Genomic DNA, 17,802 nt, shown 5'->3' on the forward strand with positions numbered 1-17,802 from the left:
TTTCTCACTGAAGCGTATTTCTGCCTACTGTGGAATTTGCTACCATATGGCAAGATAGTGCATTTAATCATACTGTAAACAGACATTTAATGCCATGAAAGCCACATCATAAAATTTCTCAGAACTTCGATTCCACAGGTTCTCAGAATTTTAGGTTCCAATTTACCTTATGATCTCAATTATTACTATTTTCAAAAAAAAAACCAAAAAAACCCTCAAGCTCTTCCTCTATCTGAAACTCTTAATGCTGTTAAGCTCCAAAGGGTCACACTTCATTTAGGCAAGTTTTCATGTGAATATCTCCAACTTTATGGTGTGATACCTATCTTTTAATTTCCTAAATGAAGTAGTAATGTTTCTGTCTTCAAATTAATTCTGTATTCCCCCAGTAACTATAAATAATGAGTAAGTTCACAAAGCATGCTGTGAATGTTGCTAACACTAAATCAAACCATAGACAAACCAACAATATAGCAAAAAAAACAACTTCTAAAGAAATGCTTATGAGAAAAATAGCTCTCTTGCTTTGTGCAGTACAAATTAAAAGTTAAAAAAGTCTTGATATAGATTAAAGGCATGAAAATACACAACTGCTATATATGTCATAGGGCAAAGAGCCTCTTCCATTGAATTTAAATCTAAAATGTTAAAAAAAGATTAAATATTGAAAAAATATTTTTTTTAAAAAAGTTACAAGTGTTTCATATTGAAGAAGCATAATAATAAAAAAATAGCCCCACAAAATATGATCAGGTCTTCCAGGGATATTTTCATTTTATTGCAATATGATAATATTTTTTAAGAATATGACTCTTAAATAGTTTTTTGATGCCTTACCTGCACTGTCAAAATGCTAGTGCAGATGTTATTTTACCATGTTCAAACATTTATTCTGAGACTAATTTACTAGCTTTAGTACATGGGTTTTTGGAGCTATGAGTTGGAAATAATATGAGGAATTCTTTCTTTTCCATTATTAAAAAATGGGCTGACTCTAAGAACAGTGAGAATTCAGCTGCTTAAATTCATGAATAAGAACCAAGAATAGAAAAGGCAATGACATCAGTATTTCAAAGGAAGCGCAAAGAGAAAGGCTGTGACGGACAAGGCAGGTGCAGTTAAGTCTACAGTTATGCAGGTTTTGTCTTTTTAATTTCATAGTGAATAACTTCAAGATCAGAAGTAATCTTAGCTTGCTGAATGCACAATATTGTTTTGGGAGGCTCTTTGTTACTGGAACAGCATCAACCAGGAGCACAGTAACAGTGAGCAAGAATTTTGTCAGTAAATAATGCAAGACAGGTCAGGTCCCACATGCTGCTTTTTGGGGAGGGTAGGTGTTTTTTGTTAAAGCTATGAAAGGTGAAAACCAAGAATTTCTACAGTTTAACACTGAAATATTGATTGCATAAAACAGTGGTAAGGCACAGACTCAAGACAAAGCTAGTCTAATAAGGAAGGTAGTCAGTTCTGGAGCCACATTATGGTAGATTAATATTTTGATTTAGATCAGGAGCGCAATTTTAAAGAAAACCAAAATGTTATTCCTACTAATTGTGCCTTCATTCACATGAACTGCATTCCTGCAGATGAAATTAAGCCAGGAGAGGTGCTCCCACTACTGGAGCTGCTCAGTCCCTAGGACCAGGCTAGAGATATTCTGGAAGAACCTCCTTGCAGCTCTGTGCACAGGATGCTTTCTTCAATACCAGTTACTTCATTCCATATGTTCCTATTTACAGTACTATGTCTTTGTGTATACAAAGATCTCACCTACATATCCTGTAGAATAATATTGCTCTGCAGTGAGAATTAGTTCAACAGAGGAAGAAACAGTTTTTGCAGACGCAGTCCCCTCTTACTCCATTTAATCTGTAACTTATTAGTCTTCTTCCTGCCTCAACATTCACAAAAGTTATTCCATGAACATCTGTATAAATGAATGTGAGGTCTAGGTTAGAAAAAAAGTAATTTTTGTTCTTGCCTGCGTATGTTATTATGATATTTTTTGCAAAAACATCAACTACCTAAGGACTCCATTGCAAGAAATGCTTCTGTGTAATCAAATAACTGTTTTGTCTCATTCACCTTTTTTCTCTCTTTTTCAGAATGTTTTTGTAGATAAACCAGCATTTCCAGAATACAAGGTTTCAGATGCAAAAAAATCCAAATTCATATTGCTGCATTTTAGCACTTTTAAAGCTGGCTGGGACTGGCTTATTTTACTGGCAACGTTTTATGTTGCTGTGACTGTACCTTACAATGTTTCCTTTATTGGCCATGATGAGCTGTCTACAACTCGAAGCACAACTGTCAGTGACATTGCAGTGGAAATTCTCTTTATCATCGGTAAGATTTGTTTGGGGATTGTTGTTTGGGATCTCTGTTCTGACATTTAGGATTTTCACAGAATTAATAATATTTTAGTAAAGGAAATAATCATCCCTTTTGTGACTTTAAAGAAAATCAATTTTAGCTTTATGGCTTGATATTTTATCTGAACTTTAGATCACCCTTTTTTTTTAACTTTAGATTGATTTGGGTAGTTCTGCTGTTACTCTAAAGGGGCTTTTGATTTCAAGGAAGATTGAAACCCCTTGTTTCACCCTGGGGATGCCTCAAACCTTCCCAGTATAGGGATGTGCCCTAGAAATGCTACAGTTTTGTTCTCAGTCTGTGGGGTAATTTTTTTATTTCACACTTAGAGGAGTCATGGACCACAAACTGAATAGATTTTTTTAAATATCAATGTAAGATTTAAACTCATACTGCAATAACACACAAATACAATATCAATATGCTACATTGATAAGTGGGACAGAATTTGAGGGGTTTGAGTCTGTCATCTGATCCATTCTCTAAACTTTTTATTTCTGTGATGCCTTTAACTCTTATATCTCTTAACAATCAAAAAGGAGACAAGGTCATATCTAATAATGGCTTTGTACCAAAGAAATGTTTGGGGCTTTTTTGGTGGTATATTTTTTCAATTTATTTCTGAAGATTGAAAAGAATCCCTGAATAGAGTCAAACAGATTTTTCCCCAAGATTTTACTGTTATAATATTACTCAGTGCTGTCACACTGACAAACCAGAGCTCAGATCTGTTGCTACTTGCAGGTGGAGAAGATATCATTTTTAAGAAATAAGTCAAATTGGGGATGTCTTTCTTGAACATGGAAAGGGTTCAGATGGGTTCTGAGAAAATGTCTTGGTTTGAAAAGACAGGTGTCTGCTAATGAAGGCAGGGGCCTCTCTTGAAATGGGAAATGTAAACCCCATTCCTCCAAATTATAATTTTGTAACTAAGGGGCTCTCAGGTAAAGGCATGAGAGTAGGAATAACAGTTCTTTATTAGGAAAAATAAAAACTAAAATGCAGTAATACAAAACAACACTGACAGAATTAAAGTATGACCTGACACCCTGTTGGTCGGGGTGTTGGCGACAGTCCCATTAAATGGTGGCTGCAGTCCTCCTGGAATGATAGGCATGGTTTTGTTGAAGCAGTGATCCTAATGAAGGCTGTAGTTTTCCTCTGAAGGTCCATTGGTGGTGTAGATGGGCCTGGTCTTCCTCTTGGAATCCAGTGGAAAAGGCTGACTGTGGTGTTCCAAATCTCAGATTATATCCAGGTAGGAATGCTTGGCTCCTCCCTCTGGGTGGAGCTTCTCATAATGGGATGATGTAATTTCATCAGTCATGCAGTGACACTCAATGAGCCCATTAACAGAAGAAATCTCCCTGGAGGGAGGATTGGTTGTGCAAGAGATTAAAAAAATATCTGCCTCACTAGGTTCTGACAGATGGCAATAGAATACACATCCCTGGCCACATCTTGCATTTGCAACCTAAGACAGAAAGAGAACAAACAAACCAAGAAAATAGTTTTCAGGTTGAAGCTTCTTTCCATTTTAATCTTCCTTATTTTTGTGAAAAAATACAACTTAGCTCAAACATTAAAAGCAACATTACAATCTTCTCTAGAACTAAAGAAAATGGAAGCACCATAAACACTTATAAATAACTCAGAAGATTTTCTTTGAAAAAATTTGAAAAGCTTATTCCTTTTCTCTGTCAGCTTTATTGTAGACAGTAAGACTGGTAGGTGATATGACTGATGGAAGAATCAGATGCTATGATGAATAAATATTTGTTGCCTCCTTTAGTCATTGTTTTTTCATTAGACTTAAGGTCTAAATGTACATTTTGTGCTCACTATTAGATCTTGATGGACTTTCACATTAATGCAAACAGTTCATATTCAAAGATTCTCAAGCACTGCAGTAAGGAACTTGCATTCTGCAATGCAGATCATCAACCATCATCCTGTGTCTTGTGTAAAAAGCGTGAGGTTGTGATTCTAATAATTTTAATCTAGTCATAAATTAATGTTACATTAAGAGTACTAAATCAAATAAGCCCACTTAATGTAACTGGGTGACTTTATAAAAAGTATAGGCTCAAGGTTACGACATTCTGATAATGGTGTAAATAACTGATTTGTGTTATAAATGTGTTTATTTGAATATAAGCACCAGAGAGCATAATCTTTATCTAACTGATTTATCTGACATAGTATTCATTTGAAACATGAAAGATGGTGAACTGCTCAGTGTTACTTTTCTGGTTTTATATTTTGCTGGAAATATGGAGTCTTTATATCAGTAAGTCAAAAGCAAAGACACATCTATGATCAATAGAATGGCTGAGTAAGAAAAATAAAGCAAAGATTTTCTGTAAATTTTACTTCATATTTTCTAGTTAGATTTTTGGGTCTGTATCTGTAGTCCAGGTAGTCACACTATGGCTGTAACTAGACGCATTCAAAGAAATGTGCATGGAGCACTAGAAGAGACTTTGATTAATCATGTAACTGGTAACCACTGTACTGTAGGATACTGATATTCCTCCCCCAGAGTTTGAATAACAGCTCAATTTTCCCCAGAATAATTTTCTTTTTCTAGAGTTATTATCTGATTTAAATCTCCAGCTCTAAGGAAAGGTTTATGGAATATTTTCAAGACATTGTAATACAGCTTTTAAATCCCTGCAGTGAATTTAAAGAAAATAGTGTGTTTATGATCATCTCTCAAGGGTCCCTTGTCTGTTAAAATGTTGAATTAATGTGTCTCAGAACATGTATAACTGTATTGAAAGTAGTAAGATTGACAACATACTTAAATTTAAGCATAAGTTTCCAGGCATTTGTTGCACTGTGGCTCTGACAAGCACATCTTTGATGGATGATCTATGTTCTCTGAGAAATACCAGAGAAATGTTGAGAGAAATTCTTCTTATGATGCCGCTGCCTCAGAAATGCAGTGGGGAGATCTGTCTAATATAGGATCTTCAGCTGTATTACAGCTTTGTAGTCATGGATTGAGGTATCACAAAATAGTCATGGATTGAAGAAATAGTCTATCTACTTTGATTTTATTCATATTTCTGAGAAGATGGAGCAATATCCCTTTTATGAGGATGGTTTGCATAAGCACTCATTTGGACTTGACAAGGTCTTGGTTTTTAACTGTGTTACCCAAGACTGACTGTGTTCTTGAGCATATGGTGTGACTCCTGGGGATGGTTCTGTGCATGGCCAGGAACTGGACCTGATGATCCTGGCAGGTCCCTTCCAACTCAGCTTAATCTGTGATTCTGTGATGTGTGTCAACCTGTGCTTAAGCATGACAAAAATACATATGAAAATGTTCTTCTGACTTGGGGTGATACAAGTAAGAGCATGGATATGAATTAAATTATTCATGAGAAAAGCATCTAGCTAGAGGTGTAACTGCTTTAGCCTTTAAAGTTCTCTAAAAACACAGACAGAGATAAACAATAATAACAGCCCATTTTGGGACATTGTTAGGGAAGAGGATGAAGGGAGAAAATAATTAGGGCGTCTCATATGAAACTACATTTTTCACTTGATGTTTCCTGTGATAACTTGTGTGATGTTGTATTTGAGTGTACTTCCATTATCTGTTTCCCTTTGTTATGTGTGTAAACCTTCTCTAACATCCTCCTGTAAATAAATCTTTTCCTTCCTCTAACCAAAGATAAAATAGGATGTTTAGTTTTACAATTTTTATGTTGTCTTATGTATTCAAAAACCATAAAGAAGTGCAGAAAAAAAGCTTGTTAGCTTTAGTGTATTTTAAAAACTCATTAAAAATAGCCTAAGAAGTGTTTTATCTGGTGGGGGTTATTTCCTGCTTTATTGCACTCTTTGCTTCAAAGTTTATGCTCCTATATTTGCATAGACAGCAGCTGAGTCTTTCATTTCTAGATAGGTATGTCTGGGAGCCTGAATATCAATGCTTCTAAGAAGCATAATGGATATTGGTTACTTTTCAATAACATTTTTAAAGCTTTCTGTCTTCTGGGAAAAGAAAGGCAGGAGAACATCTCACCAAGTTCATTCATTTTAATTAGTAATAAGCTTCCAATTGTTTAATTTTACTCTTCCATAACTATCCAGTGCAGTGTTTTTAACTTCTGCAACAGTCTCATTCCAGTTTTCAGATATTGCCTTTCTTTATCTACTTTGTTTGTTTTTAAATTTATTGAACATCTTGATTGAAGAAAGCAGCAATATCTGAAAAATTATCAGTACTTTATTTGTCTACTCACAGGACTATTTGAATAGGAGACCTTCAAAAGGAGTTGAGATCAGTGCAATGGTTCAGTGAAAATATGCACAGGCTTTCTGGGTAATGGCAATGCATTATTTGCTGAATAAGAAAAAAAGGGTTTGAGTATTTTGTATCTAAGGTGGAATAGCTATAGAGAGAAGAATAACTATAGAGAGAATAACTATAGAGAGAAGAGCTCAATTTTCTGTTTGTGGATCATTTATTTTTTAGTGGAAGACAAACACTGGATACTAATTATGGCCATAAAATTATACTTTTTATGAACAGACTGGAAAGTTATTTTAAGTGATTCCCTGCAGTATACTACTTTGCCACCTGTGGGGGGAAAAAACCCTATACCCATCCCTTCCTCCACTCTCCACACACACACTGGCATCTCAAGACTTGATCTATGGTTTACATTTTCAAGAGAAAAAATTGATCTTGATTTGCACTAAGATTTTCTCTATTTGTTTGTATTTTTCTCTCTATCTCGCTAAATATTATTTAACAATTAATGTTTTTAAAGCAGTATGTTTAACAGCGCTAAAGCTCTGATTTGTGTGGCATGACACTGTAGACTTTGGAGACTTGTGTGGCCATTACTATCTATCACAAATGTAAATGACTCAAAATCTTTCAAAAACTGTTTTAAATCATATGAAGTCCTTTAATCTCACATTTTTAATATGTAGAGACTTAAAACTATTGTATAAACCTTGTAGAAATTAATATAATCATTCATGACTTACACAGTAATTCAAGTATACGTATTGTACTGAAAATAAGATGTTGAATGAAATTCATTGGAATAAGATGAGAAAGTATTAAATGCTATAAAATTTATTAGATTGCTTTAAAATAGAAGGTTTGTTTTCTTTTTTCTTTCATCTTCTTATTCATTATTATAATGACGATCATTTCCTATCTTTGCAAGTGCACAGAGGGACATTTCAGCAACAATTTCTGTGTCTGGGGGACACATCTAAGAAAACTTCTGCATTTTGAAAGGAAATAGCAGTGTCTTGAAATTTTGAAGGTGTAGTTTCAGGTTGTAATAGTCTAAAATTCGGGAAAGGACCAAGGGAGTGGTTTGAAATTATCTCTGGGAATTTATTCCTAAGCAACAAACGGTCTCATCTGTGAATGCATATGAACAGAGCATGTAAGCAGAGTCACATTGTTGATACACCTAATATATGAAAGAGAAGGTCATAAGAAAACGTTCATGCTCTATGGATTGCCTAGTAATGTGAAAAAACAGTGCAAAATATTTATGCTGAAAAACAGTAGTAAGTTTATTAAAGATTCTCCCTCAAAACATCAAAGTCAGGTAGGCAAGACCACTATAATGTTAAAAATCTTAACAATAACTTTCCTTAGATACTTGTAAGGACAAGAGATGCTTTTCTTCACACAAGATGCTGTTTCCAAGCACAAAAACCTCAACCTCAACCTAAAGGAGAAAAGTGCAAACCACAAGTGATTATTCCATGGAAGTATTTCTATATCTTCAGGTAGATGCAGATAAGTGTTATGGTAATGGAGGCACCCTTAAAATTTTACTTGTATTGCCTCTACTAACTCCTCTTCATTAGAGCTACAATCAGAAAAAAGTTTTATTTTTCATTTACTATCCTATAGTACAGTGATAATACGATATTGAATTTTTCAATTAGATTAAAGTCTTTAAATCTTTTCTAGGTAATCTAATCTAGGTAATTTCCATGGAAATGATTTGATGCTTAATAGTTTGCCATACTTTTTGTGAATTAGCATGTGGTCTTTTTTCCCTATTTTTGGTATGATTTATGGCTATTATCTATGTGAATTGCTGTCAAACTGCATGGAGTAAGTCTGAGAAAAATATTTCAGGTTTTCCCTTGGAACTGGTCAAAAATTGGAAATGAATGAAGCAGTTATGCAACTTCCTACTGAATATTTTACTTATTTGATCTTTGCTTTGTTTGCTGCAATATTTGTGTGAAGGAAAATCTGTTCATGAAATACCCAATACCCATGTCTTCTTTACATAGGTTGAATTTAATGAAAAGCTATATCATGTGATTGATGTTTCTCCACTCTTTGGAATTACTTCTTTCTGCCATATTTCTGCAGGTTCTATTTAGAAAATTGCCCATGAAGAAATTTTCACACTTCTGCAGTCACATCTACTCGCTTCTTTTCAAAGCAGAGCTAACAGTTCATTTTTCAGACATATTTCAAGTCTTTTGCTTTTCTTACAAGACTCCAAAGTCTTTCTTTGTAGAAAAGTCAATAAAACATATTTTAGCTATTCAATATGTTCAGGGATTGAGTCTGTTTTCAAAAGATACAGCATAGTATATAAGAAAAAAGTCTTTCCAGTTTAGTGTGTTATTATAATGGTCATGATATGTGATGATTTTCTGGTGTGTCAGCCACTATGGGACTGAGATTAGTTAATCACAGTTAGGCACCCTCATAGTCAAAGAAAGCAACTAAAAAGGACAAGCCCTAAAGGCTAAAAATCAAAGAAGCAGGTAACAGAAATGATCCCCCTCTCTTGGCATTGGGGTGCTGGCCATTCATGTGTACAGCAGCCAAAGTATGGAGTTTGATAGAACATATTATGTTAGTGCATTATATTACTGACCACCTCCTTCTGAAGGGAGTGACTTTTGTTATAAAAATACCCACTCAGAAGATGCCTTCAGATTTCTTTTTTTATATATACTAATGAGTAATTTGCCCAAGAAAAACAGTATTTCCACTTGGATGTAACTTCAATATCACATTACTTTCCACTGTAAGGACAAGTAGTAAGGAAGAGCAAATCAGACTGTCAGTTACAGATGAATTTTGGGAGTCAGTGCTGCTATGATCCATCACACCCCAAAATTAATTTTCTTCCATTAATATCACTGAAAATGTTGTTTACTTGGCAAACTTGAATGATTCAAGGCTTAGAACATACATCATAGCACTGCCTTAGGACAGGGACCGTGCCACTCCTCATGTACCGTGCAGTGATAAGCAACTTGGTGTCAAATGGTAAATAAACTCTTCTCACTGGAGAAGTTTGCCTGGTAAAGCAGCTCAGTGTATTCAATTGTGACTTTAACAGCAAAAGCTCTGAGTTATAGTTACTCCATGCTAGCAGAAATCTCTTATTCAGAAGTCCATCATGTTACATAATATCATGTGAATTGTGGTAAAGATTTTAAGAATTTGTAGTTTTTAACCATGTTCCCGCTGTTCATCTGAACTCTAGTCATCCAGCTAAAGCCAAAAGACCTCTAAAAAAGAGCTGCTTTCAATGGAGATGTAATGTGGCTCTTAAATGGGTTTTCCAGACTGACTGCCCACACAAAATAAATGGGGTTGTTTGCACAATAATCTCAAGTTCTAGTGACCAGAAGAAAATTATATACTTGATAGCCATATTTTATGTTTTTAAATGCACAGTTGCTTAAGGGCTAATTCTAATCCTTTTCCATAATTTTCTTGAATGATAATGTTCCTCAATAAGATTCTTTTTTCTTTTTCTTTTTTTTTTCTTTTTAAGCAGGGGAAGAGAACAAATTTTTCTACTTAACAAAACACCATCCTTGTAGTACAATGATGGGTCTTGATATTCCATTTTGGGTACCAAGTCCATTAGGATCTAGACATCGTATCTTGGGATACTTAATTTCTTTAAGTTCCAGCAGTATATAATTTGGTCCAGCTTCTTCTTTCTCACTTTCTCATCAACACAATGCACCTGAGACTTCAGTTATATGTAGCTTTGTATGATCTTTCAGTTCACAAAGATTCTGACAAGAACTAGAAATTTTTACCATCTAGTTGAGTCTTAAATAGAAGCTGTCATATTTAAGCCATGTATTAAAGAAACTGTATTCAGATAAAGCATGTTTTCCTGAAGGTCATCAGCTCTATTCAAAGACCTTAAAGAATCCATAACTCTATTTACTTATGGCTTGTAAACCACATATTTCTGTTTTTGGAGGTTTTTTTATCAACCTGCAGAAGTGACATCTCGTTAAGTGTTTGGTTTTTAAACTATTGCAACCTCCTGACTCTTATTTTGGGCACACTGGATTGTAATTATCATCTGATATGACACAACCTTGCTTTGCTGCTTCATTCCAAAATTAGATAAGTATATAAGACTTATTGAATACATCTGGACTTTCTGTGAGATTATTATTAGCTTCTCTTGTAATGACATGAAACTATTTATCATTATCCTTACTGATTACAAAGGAACTCAAGTTTGCTATTAGTGTTTCTTTCCTAAAACTATTTTTCCTTCATCATGGGCATCAGTGATTTCTTTCTCTTGCTCAAACAGGTCTAGGTTTTCATTACAAATTTTCTATAGTTTATATTGGTTGTTACTTAGTATCTGTTCACCATTTGATATAACTTTCTAAAAAGAAGAAAAAAATACTGTTTCTCCACCAGCTTCAATAGGCTTTTAATAAGACATAATTTTTATTATATTTTATATAATATGTATTTTATTATATTTTATATATTACATAAAATTTCTACATTTTAGTACTTAGTTTATTGGCACTTAACCTTTGCTGTGCCTTTTTTTTCTTGTAAGCTTTATTTGATTTCATAGTGGCTCAAGCTCTTACACAATGGTATAAGATGACCATTACTTTCTTTTCCTACATAAACCCAATTCCAGCTCCCTCACCTGATCATGTCAGCTATGAAAGAAAATCATCAAGCTGGTTGTAGTTATAAACATCTGGAAGGAAGATGCTGAACTGAAAAACCTAGCTTCCATTTGAATAAATTGTTCCTAGGCAATTTACTAGGAATGTTTATCTCAGCAGTAAAATAAAAAAAATAAGAGTTTGTATAGGGACAGATAAATTGTTCTTCAAACAATATGCCACTAACATTTCCTGGAAACTTTCCTAAAAGCTCTCTGGGCAGATTCTAATATCATTATCCTTGTATCATTAAATAAAATCTGCTAAAACAATCAGGTACATGAAAGAGCCTGGACTTTGGGGAAGGTATTGCTAGCTATGGACAACCAATGTAAAATCATTTAAGGAAAGTGAAAAAAAAATACAAGAAATTAGAGATGAGTCAGTCATACCATCTAAAAGAGGGAGATAATGTAGAAAACTGTCTTCCCTGAAAATCAATGGGCTTAACATACCTAAAATTGTCTAGTTTTCAATACAGGTTTGAATGGCTGCAGTCTAACAAAAACTCACTGCTTACATGTATGCCACTTGCCCTAAAGGCACAGGGGTTTTAATCTCATTTAGCTCCCAGTGAAAGACAGTTAAACTGAGGTATATTACATTGCATTTTCTGAAATTTAAGACTATGTCATAGGCAGTTATTGATTCATCTGCCTAATCCTGAAATGTTATTCTTCTATAACTTGATTATATGTTTAATCCCAGCGGGATTTATTTTTAAACAATCAAGCCTAAAGAGAGAAAAAAATTTTGTCACAGGGAAATTAGCTGCTTCAGGTAAAATAATCCTGTTTATGGATAAAGTGGCTCAGCGGCCTCCAGATAACTATTTTTTTAACAGGGATTAGAAATTGAGATTCCACAAAACACATATTTAAAATTTTACAAGGGGAAAACATCTTATGATTAATAGGTTAGCTTGATGACTATCAGTTTGTGGCTTTTGTTCCATTTATATCATTTAGGAAACTCATCTGCATTACACCCTAAGTAGAACCTCCATTTTTAACATAATTTTTTTTCCCTTTGCTGAACACCAACTTCAGTTGGTGTTTTCCAATATTCACTGCGTAAATGTGTCTGCGTGTGAATGTGTTGCACAGTAGAAATCCAGAAGGAGGCAACTTGGTCAAGGATGTAGCATGTCATGCAGAGCTTTAATCCAAGAGAGGTCACCAGTTTCAAAACCTTATGAGCTTGCTTAGATTTCCCAGCTCTTTTATGCCCAGTTATGAAATAAGGTGCCCTTTCTTAGGAATTGAGCATTGCTAGGGTGTGGATTTCACACTGGAAGCTTGTGAAAAATAAAATAGTCACCAATAGGTGAGTAAAAGCCATTAGAATGCTCAAATAAGGAAATAATTATTTAGAGCTTTCCAGTTATATCATGTTATTGGAATGTTATTGGAATTTATCATGTATTTGAAATGAAAATATCAAAGAACCATGTAGACATGAAAATTACAAACTTGGAAGACATTTGGGGGATAATGGTCCCTGTGTTCTGGTGTTTACTGGTGTGAATAATGTGTAAGAGCTTAATGGGAGTAAAATATGTAAATAAATCAGGAACTGCAACTGTATAGAGATTACAATTTTAAATTAATTTCATAGCTGAAAAAGCTGGGTTTTTTTTATAAAAATGCATTTTCTATAATCTTTCACTGTATTTTTGCATGAGTTTTAGAGATATCATGTTTATTATAAGATTTTTTTTAAGGGATGTGTGTCCACCAGTAGTGGAAATAACAAACTGAGAGAATCCATGCAGATGGAGCTAATTAGCCATGGGATCCAACCAGGAGAAAAATCACAGTCATGGTTTCACAAATTCACTGTTTATTATCTCTGCATGCATCTTAAGGACTTGGTGCCTGAAGGGTCTTCAGGTCTGTTTTGTGTTGGGCTGGTAGGGAAAGGTGATCAGTCTGCAGGGCAGAGAGAAAGGGGACTCAGAGGAACTGGACCCAAAAAGTAGAAAGTAATTGCATCAGCAGGGAACTGTGATCAGAGGGTGTGTGGAGCAGAAGCCCATTTTCCTACACAGTGTGCAAGGGTGATGTGATTCCTAGTTCCAAGCCTCTTCAAATTGGAGATCTTGGCTCCTCCCTGTTGGGTGTTTTCAGGTCAAGTTTACCTTTGTGTTCAACAGACAAAAAAAGCCCCTCACTGCTCGGAAGGCTGACACTCTTTGCTCAAGGTTCACACACAGCATGAGTGCAGAAATTAGTGGGGAAGGAGGAGATCACAGCGGGCTTAAGACACATTGGCGTTTGTTAACACAACATGTGTCTGTTTTAAACACAGTATAAGTCTTGTGGAAAAGGCCATGTGGTTAAACATTATTTAAGAACTTTTCTTAAAGTCAGTAGGATAGTCTAGACTCTACACTGAACTTTAATTTTCTTGAATCCTGACTTTTTTTCTGTCTAACTTGAACTGAAATTATATAACAAAATAAGAACTCACATTTTTCTAATAAAGATGTTTCACTTTTTTTTTCCTCTCTACATCAAGAAAAATATAGTATTTTAGATATGTGTGTGCTGTGCTTCAAGACAGGTGCAATGAGTTAAGCAGTTTGATATTTTCTGCTATTCCTCCTGCTTTAGTTTTAGGCAACTTTGTGATGATGTTTTTCATTTCAGAGACATTATTTTAATACTCTCTTTTGCTTTCCTGAGCACATGACATGTGTGGCTCAAAAGACCAGTTAAAATGATCCTTTCCTATCTCATATTAAAAAAATTGCAAGAAAATAAATTCAGATTTTTTTTCCCTTTAGTAATAATCTTTGTTATTAGTGTTTGGTGAGAGGTGCTAAACCAGAAGAGAGATTGCAGTCTTTGTCCCAGCTTGAAACAATCAAACACAGCTTTAAATATGAAGTTTGCATAGGCTGACGTTTTTGTTAGAACACACTTAAAGATAGTGTGAATATCTTTACCCTTGAATACCTTTGTGAATATCTTTAAGCATACTTAAAGATATTCAAATATATCTCTTGTAGAAAAAATTTAACCCACTAATTATCCAAATATATTGGGGTCACTTCATACATGATTTAAGAATCAGCTCAGAGATTAGATGTCCCTCCTGCCTTGTTTACAGGTGTAAATTTAAAATTGTTGCCCTTCATGTTGTAGGAAATGATTAAAACTCGCCTGATCTGAGAGCATTTGGAACAAACACAGCACTAGAAAAAACCATTAGTTTTGAAGCCCTTGAATTATCTGGAATCTCCAAAACTTTACATTATTGATGCCTGTGTTGATTTTCAGATTGTTCTTTCAATTGTCATCAGTTTGTAGAAGCTGCTGCACAGTAAGATTAACAAACAATTTCTAAAATGTTAAATAATGCATTAGTATTTTCTATTTTTACATTAGTAAATAAATTATTAATGATAAGAAAACATTTATTTAAAAAAAAGGAAAAAGAAATCTTCACTTTCTTAGCAGAAATATCAAAAAACATTTTGAATATATAATTCCTACAAATAATACAATCTCTCAGAAGAAATGGTCATTTCTAAACTTGTGTTAAAGATTTTGTTATGATCTTAGAAGTTTCTTGCCTCAGGAGTTCTTTTCTTGTGTTTTCCCTTACAGATATCTCGGTAAGTACTTTAGCATAGCAGTTAAGCTGTAAATAAGATTGCTCAGATGAAGAAGCTGTTTACACCCAAGTATAGCTCAGAAAATTGTTCAGAAATGCAAGATGGGTCACACTTACTTCCCACCCTCTGGACTTTTATCTAATAAACTGGATGCAGAAAGAAGCACTTAACATTTCCTATATATATATTTTTTTTTTTTTTTTTGGATATAGCTATAATCTGGGGCTGTTGCCCTAAATTGCCTTGATAGGACAGCAGAAAAGTGTGCAGTGCAGAAAAACCTCTAATCTCCTCAATCTTGAACAGTGAATTGCATATGCACATTGATAAGCCTTTGGTGTACTGGATGTACTTATATTTAAAGCAAGAATTTATCTCCTTTTCTGTTAAAGCTTTAGTGGTTTCCCAGACACTAATGGGCCATAAATAAGCAAATACTTTTTCTGACTTTGATAACTACACCTTGGAGTTTGTGACACAAATGAGAATGAGCAGTTTCAAAATACTAGTGGTGCAAATATCTTTATCTTTCTTATCTCTATGAAATAAATCTTCATGAAGGTATTCTGTATGTGACTGGTGTTGCCATGCTGACCTTGAAATGTGGCTAGTAACCAACTGTCTCTAAAAAGCACCTCTGGAGTTAAACTCACTGCCTTGCTCATTATGAACCATGTGAAGTTATGCTATATTCCCATTTTAGCTGTATTATTGAAAATTTCATAACATTTTTGTAGCTTCAGCAGGAATTTTGTAGCAGGAATGAGACTACTTCATGAGGTAATCTAAATCATTATATCTCTGATTTCACTTATATGTTCTCTTCAGCCTGAGGACCTGGTTGAAGGAAAGCATTCTTAAACCATGAACCAGTTATAACCTGCAAGACCTCAGTCCATGAACCAGATACCTGCCACTGTGTCCAGGTCACTTTGTGTTATGGTTTTGCACTAAATCCTAAAAAAAAAAAAAAATGCAGAATCAAATGATTCTGTGCCCAAAAACTGAGAAATTCCTCAGAGATTTCATTAATGTAGGATTTTCATTAACTGACTCTACTGGGTCAAAGGGAGGTAGAAGCCAAGTGTTGGAATTAGTATAGGTTTATTACTAGCAAAGTACAGATTATCCGGTACGGGAAATGATCATATCAGGGTGTCTAGCTTCCAGCTGCAGAAGACAGCATAAAAATTTTCTGCTAGTGAAACCTGGCAAATTATTATTCTTCAGACCCAGAGCATTAGAACTTGGGGTTTGATCAAAATTTATCCTAAATGAATCTTTTCTGATACCCCAAAGGAGTGATCCAGCATGATTTTCTCTGTGTGCTGAACCTCTCTCTTGTTCTCTTTTGGCCCCAGTGGGGAGGAAAAAGATTGTCTTAGTGTAGCCTACCTAAAGAACTTCTAGGGAGAAATGCAAATCAATCTCATTTTTTCCCCTAAAGCTATCTTGCTGTAAAACACCAGCCTTAATGGTTGGCTGCATTCTTTTCTGACTCTGTAAAAGTTACATGAGTAGTTCTCACTAATATTAGTAGAAGCAGGGTGCATAGCTTGAGGACAGATTATAGTCTTTGTCTTGTAGGACATGAAATAATTGAGACTTTGTTGTCAAGACCTGAGGTTTTTTCTGAGTGCTAATGTGTTTTGGCAAGACGCGTCAAAAGTACATCTCATACTGAAAGACGCATCCTGGAGTGTTAGATGGGAGCATACAAAATACACAAGCCACCAAGCAATTCATATCACTTTTGTGATCTCCACCATAGCCCAAAAGACCTTTTATTCAAGTGTGTTCAGCATTTTTCAGTTGCTAAAAAAATGGTTATCCTTGAGGATGACATTCATCATCTGTGATAAGTAGCTATCACTAAAAGAGCTTAAATCACATTTTAAAATAAAATAATTATTGATTTTTTATTTCAAAAAAAGTGAGTAAATTTTATGGACAAAAATAACATCCTTTTTTTTTTCATTTAGCAAAATAGCAATATTTGTACAGTTTAAAGATCAGTGTGTGTGGATCAAACCCCTTTTTAAATCAGGGAGTGATAAATGTTTTAGACATTTTGTTTACTCCTTGAAAAGAATAATGTATTCATTGGTTTAACTCTGTGTATGTACATCTCTTACTACTATGTTTTTTGCTTCTGTATTAGAATATTCATCTGGTATTTATGATGCAGAAGAAAACCAAACAGCATTATTCTGAATTCCTGGTGCTGTGCCCAGGAATTTAGAAATCACTGTCTCTGATTCTGTTCATTCTTTGTCAAGCAGATATTATTTTAAATTTCCGAACAACATATGTCAGCAAGTCTGGCCAAGTGATATTTGAAGCAAGATCTATTTGTATCCACTATGTGACTACGTGGTTTATCATTGACTTAATTGCTGCACTTCCTTTTGATCTTCTTTATGCTTTCAACGTCACTGTGGTAAGTACTAACTTGCCTTCTCAATTGTTCTCTTTTTTCAAGAGGGGTTTGTTGATGTGGGGTTTTTTCCCCAGATCTGGAGACTGAAACTGAATTAACTAAAATAACTAGGTGTCTTTTACAGCTTTGTGGTGTAATTTCACTCTGGATCCACCAATTTTTAATTCAATTATTTTTACTTTGTAAACAGTTGCCTCTATGTTAGCTTCATGTCTAATTACTTTACTCAAACACAGTTTGCTATGACTTTTGTTCTCTTATGGTGCATAAATTCAGTCCTTAATTTTTCAAGACTCATACACTTTTACTGTGGTAAAGTAAATCATTGTTATGGTCAGCATGTTTATTTAGTCAGGAGTCCTCTTTCTCTTCACTTGTGGGAATTTTC

General features: G+C 34.5%; 1 protein-coding gene across 1 annotated transcript in view; it reads left to right on the top strand.

Moving 5' to 3' along the window:
* KCNH8 (potassium voltage-gated channel subfamily H member 8) overlaps positions 1–17,802 on the top strand; it is a 176,965-nt gene that overhangs the window by 85,867 nt on the left and 73,296 nt on the right. The window contains exons 5-6 of the mRNA XM_054273643.1: positions 2,109–2,349; positions 17,257–17,414. Coding sequence (XP_054129618.1) covers positions 2,109–2,349; positions 17,257–17,414 — 399 coding nt within the window. The remainder of the gene's footprint in view (positions 1–2,108; positions 2,350–17,256; positions 17,415–17,802) is intronic.

Source organism: Melozone crissalis, unplaced genomic scaffold (genome assembly GCF_028551555.1).
Source record: "Melozone crissalis strain CALT ecotype California unplaced genomic scaffold, PUWL_Pcris_2 ptg000016l_1, whole genome shotgun sequence".
In the NCBI taxonomy this organism is placed as follows: Eukaryota; Metazoa; Chordata; class Aves; order Passeriformes; family Passerellidae; genus Melozone; species Melozone crissalis.